The sequence below is a fragment of the Vespula pensylvanica genome, chromosome 17 (assembly GCF_014466175.1).
Source record: "Vespula pensylvanica isolate Volc-1 chromosome 17, ASM1446617v1, whole genome shotgun sequence".
Taxonomy (NCBI): Eukaryota; Metazoa; Arthropoda; class Insecta; order Hymenoptera; family Vespidae; genus Vespula; species Vespula pensylvanica.
Window position 1 is genome coordinate 2,582,931 of NC_057701.1, and position 5,000 is coordinate 2,587,930.

General features: G+C 28.4%; 1 protein-coding gene and 1 long non-coding RNA gene across 2 annotated transcripts in view; both read right to left on the reverse strand.

The window, feature by feature from the left end:
* Nucleotides 1-552, reverse strand: part of LOC122635284 — a 16,676-nt gene extending 16,124 nt beyond the window's left edge. The window contains exon 1 of the long non-coding RNA XR_006328623.1: nt 76-552. This is a non-coding gene — a long non-coding RNA (uncharacterized LOC122635284). The remainder of the gene's footprint in view (nt 1-75) is intronic.
* Nucleotides 553-1,694: 1,142 nt separating this feature from the next.
* The window catches only part of LOC122635283 (inositol oxygenase), a 4,234-nt gene continuing 928 nt past the window's right edge, over nt 1,695-5,000 (reverse strand). Inside the window, exons 2-6 of the mRNA XM_043825326.1 lie at nt 4,655-4,838; nt 3,681-3,889; nt 3,384-3,520; nt 3,050-3,280; nt 1,695-2,923 (exon numbers count right to left, since the gene is read on the reverse strand). Coding sequence (XP_043681261.1) covers nt 2,815-2,923; nt 3,050-3,280; nt 3,384-3,520; nt 3,681-3,889; nt 4,655-4,838 — 870 coding nt within the window. The 3' untranslated portion in view covers nt 1,695-2,814. The remainder of the gene's footprint in view (nt 2,924-3,049; nt 3,281-3,383; nt 3,521-3,680; nt 3,890-4,654; nt 4,839-5,000) is intronic.

Below are 5,000 nucleotides of genomic sequence, written 5' to 3' on the forward strand. Positions count from 1 at the left end.
TTTTTTTATACATTTCCAACGAAATGAAATCAACAATTATTGTCGAATATTATTCGTCATCATTATTATACTTACGAATGATTGGAATCTCGACGATTTCTTCAACACATTTCTCTGTTTGTAAGAAAAAGAATTAAAAAATTTGGAAGACTATTTCAAATCTGCTTCGAGTCGTCCGGAAGAAAGGATATAAAACAAAAGACGATCGTTAGCTTAAAAAATTCTCCGAAGATGGCGCTAACTACCGTTCCGGTTACTTAATTGATTCGCGAAATCAATCCTACCAATTACGAATTAAATCCAAATGAAAATTAGCCAATCAAAAAGCATCATTGTTGACAAGAAATAAGAAATTATAACTTGTATAAAAACATAAGTCACACGACAAGATTCTAACGATTCTTTTTAAGAATTAACGTTGAGCTGCGTTTTGACGTCTAGAAATATACTTTCCCGCGTATTTCGTAAGAGTCCATAAAATCTGGCGTGCAAATATTATTGGAAAATATCTTTTTTCAATTCTAGAATATGTGTACGTGAGTGTTTATAAAGATAAAACGTGTAGAAAAAAGAGAGAGAGAGAGAGAGAGAGAGAGAAAGAAGAAAAGAAAAGAATTCTTCTTCGCTAACTTCGATCAATCGATCGATTTCACGTACGAATGTGTTCGAATAAAAAAAAAAAAAAAAAAAAAAAGAAGAAGAAGAAACTTAGTTTTACTTTTTTTTGTTTCAACGTACAATAAGGTTAGTTGGAAACTTCAACTTACGTTTTGAACGAATTATCGCGGGAGAATGAGGATCGTACGAAACAATCGTGAAAGATCGTTTAATGCAAGGAAAAAAAAAACGATAAAAAAAGAAGACTATTTTCATCACTTACTTCGATCGATCGATCGATTTTTTCTTTTTTTTTTTGTCAAACTTTCTTCGTCGTATCATCGTATTCGTAATCTTCGATTTTCGTAGTGGACGAATTTTCGCGGGAAAATTGAGATCTTAAGAAACTACATACGTGTATGACGTTAATGCGTAATACAAAAAAAAAAAAAAAAAAAAAAAAGAAAAAGAAAAAAAAAGAAAGAAAAAGAAAAGAAAAAAAGAAAAAGAAACGGGAAAAAAAGAAGAAAAAAGATACCATTGTCCGAACTACGAGGAAAACAATAAAAAGAGACGACTCTCGATTTGTTACGACACAGTCCTAGTCGTGACAAGCTTTCAATTTATCTAGGTAATACTTTGAATAGGTGTAGAGCACAGTAGGTAGAGATGGTTACGGTTTATTGTGAAAAGTTTCTAACGGTAATATTGTAGAACGACATATATTGCTTCTATGTATATTACCTTACCATAGACAACTTATTTACACACGGACACACACTAAACTATGACGACTTTTATCGAAACGTTTGAAAGAGCCGCTCCCTCGTTCGTTAAACAAGTGAACGTCAAAATCTTTGTTTAACGTTCTACGAGAACTCGTCGGAAAAACGTTCGAAAGAAATTCCAAGCAATTCATTTCTAAAGATTTCATTCTTACTTTTGTCTAAATACTTTCTCTCTCTCTCTCTCTCTCTCTCTCTCTCTCTCTCTTTCTCTCTTTCTTTTTCTTTCTTTTTCTTTCTCTCTCTCTCTCTCTCTCTCTCTCTCTCTTTCTCTCTCTTCGAAGAAACGACAAAGAATAAATAATCACTTACTTGACTTTTCTTTGTGTTGTCTTATATTGGCAATATATATAAATATTACACATACGCAGTTTATTTGAAAACACTGTCCATCAGAAAATTTAATTATAATTTTTCGTTGAGAAACGACCGAAAATATAAATGATCACTTACTCGATAACTCTTATCGTTGTTTACAGTTAGCAATAAATATCTTATGATTTAAAAAGATTTATATTTTTTAATAAAGTATATATAATAACAATTTGTTAGTCAAATTATATAATCATTGACGTATTTTCGCTAAGAAAAAAACAAAGAAAAGAAGAACGATATTTTTAAATTCAGTGGATGTTTTTCATTGGTCGGATTAATTGTTTCAAAACGAATTTAGTCGAATCATCGAAACCCGCGAATTCGAACGAATTTAAACGGACTCTGAATCACTTGATTGCTTTACACATTTGTTTAAAAAATTATTTAATTATCGACATATTCTTTCAAAGAAAAAAGAAATGTTTTTAGAGGTTACGATTAACGATCCTTTCATTGGTCGGTTGAATTCATTAGCATCAATGAGTTTCATTCGAATCGTTGAAAGTTTCCCGCTAATTTCCTCGAATCGTTGAAATTTTACCGCGAATTCAAACAAATTTAAATGAACTCCCACGAAAAGTACGTTCGTAGTATTAGTTTCGTTCGAAGTGAGTCGATCCACACGAAAATTACTCATCTAATTGAACGTTAGTATCGCTATGATCTTGATTGATTAATTTTACGACTTTTAACGATAGTCGACTCATTCTCTCGAGAAATTTCGAAACAATAAAGAAAAAAGAAGATCGTCGCGATGAACTTAAATTTGCAAACGTGTATATATATATATATATATTCTAATTATTATTAAACATTATTACGATTATTAAATATGAATATATACATATGTGTGTAGATTATTTCAATAAAATTAATAATAGATTTTATATATACACACACACATATATATTTATATTATGTACGTTTGAATAAGAGTCAACCCATAAAAACCATTAACAGAAATATATGCATGTATGTACAAAAACAAAAAAAGAAAAGAAAAAGAATAATTAATTAAGCGTAACTCATGTCCATTTTGTTTTTCAATATTTTCCATTCACCATTCCAACGTGCCAGGAATATATTTGTTAATCAATTTCTCATAATAAGGCCATAATTTCTCAATATCCGGTACGCCAGCACTTTTTGTATATAAATCATATTTACTGTGAAATAAAGTAAAAAATTATTTTATTTACAGGAAAAATAAAAACATTGTACGTGATTTACAAAGCAAGAAGAAAAAAACGAAAACCAAAAAAAAAAAAAAAAAAACAAAAAAAATTACTTACTTAAACTCAGTGATCCATTTGAGTTTGTCCAAGTCGTTTTGTGTGCAAAAATGCATATAATCACCACCAGCATGCCAGGGATAAAACGAATGATAACGAATCATAGCAAGTGCTTTCTCAGGTAATTTACAATTGTTATGAACCATAACACGATAAAGATATTCATCATGACCCCATGACATCATCAAATTATCTATACCACATTGAGGTTTATACATCCCATATTTTGTACTATAATATATACACCAACATATATATATATATATAAATATTATTAATATTAAATATGTTTATAGATCATTTTTTATTTATAGATTTCATTGATAATTCATACTTGTAACGAGAGTCCTTGCCATCAGGATTATTATCAAAGCTACTGTCCCTGTAGACTATGGAGTCAGCCCATGCACAACCAACAGGAAATGTATCACCCACAACAGCCCATTGTGGTTCCCCATAGAACGCCATAATCTAAAATATTTATTAATGAACGATCGTTGACAAACACATGGATTTGTTTTTTTTTTTTTTTTTTTTTTTGGTAATTTTTTCTTCGTTTTTTTTTTTTTTTTGTATACATACTTATACATATATCGGGTAGGTCAATAAAATCTTTGAATATATAATGTACCTTTCCTAGATCATGTATCAGTCCAGTTAAATGGAACCAATCTAAATCGGGATGATCTTTTCTTATAGATTCGGCCGTTTGAAAAGCATGAACGATATTTGGTAAATTTGTATCTGGATCGCTCTCATCGATTAGATCGTTTAATTTGATAAGAGCATCTTTAATCGTCATTCTGGCTTTGTTGAATTGTAGCCATTCTTTCATACGAGCTGATAAATTTGGATTCAAGTATTAAAAGCTGATAATATATGTAAACGGTATTTATATTATTGTTTATTATGTTTTGATTAATATCTCGTTATATGATAGAATTATAATGATTTATATGAATGTTTATTTGATCAATATTATTCTTTTTAGGATTTGATAAAATTCATGACAATAGATCAATGATCTAGAAAATGATTATTAAACGATCTTTTTAATTGTTGTAATAGTATCTTTTTAAAAGATGCTTGAAAAATTATTCAAAAGAGGATTATGGTAGATTTGACATCATTGGTTAAGGGTTAATGATCGATATAAATGATCTATATATGACATATGTATATACCAACATCGATAGTAGATCGAGTTATCTCTTTCTCTCTATATATTATTATTAATTATCTATATATGTGTGTGTATATATATATATATAAAATATATTATATTATTTTAAATAATAAAATAATATTTTTTCACGATCTGTTATCATATGTATTAATGATTTATATTATATATATATATATATATATATATATATATATATATATATATTTCATATATACATATAGAGAGAAAGATAGAAAAGATCATTAATATCAACAGATTATTATAGATGATATATATAATATGCATTATTTACGCTCTCATACGTATTATATCATTTTATATGTATAAATCATTCACGTTGATATGTATATAGATACGTCACATTACGAGTCTGTTAATATACAACAAATGCGATAATCAATATGTTATAATATACTAACAACGCACAAACTCGACCGTTTGATTAGTATGCATGTTCTCGTAAGTCTTGCGTACACGTTCCTTGATCTCATCTGCTGGATCTATGATAAAGTTTCTAAAGTCGCTTTTCAATTTCCCCGCATATACTGGCTCCGGTCGAAGCTTTTCGGAAGGATCGATAATCGAGGTAACTTGATCACGTAACTGCAAATGATCATTTTATATATATATATATATATATACATATATATATATATATATATATATATATATATGTATTCCAAAATTATTTTCTTTTTTTTTTTTTGTTTTAATCCTAATTATAATAAACTTTCAGTTTGATAGATCGAATTTTCTTTTACATAT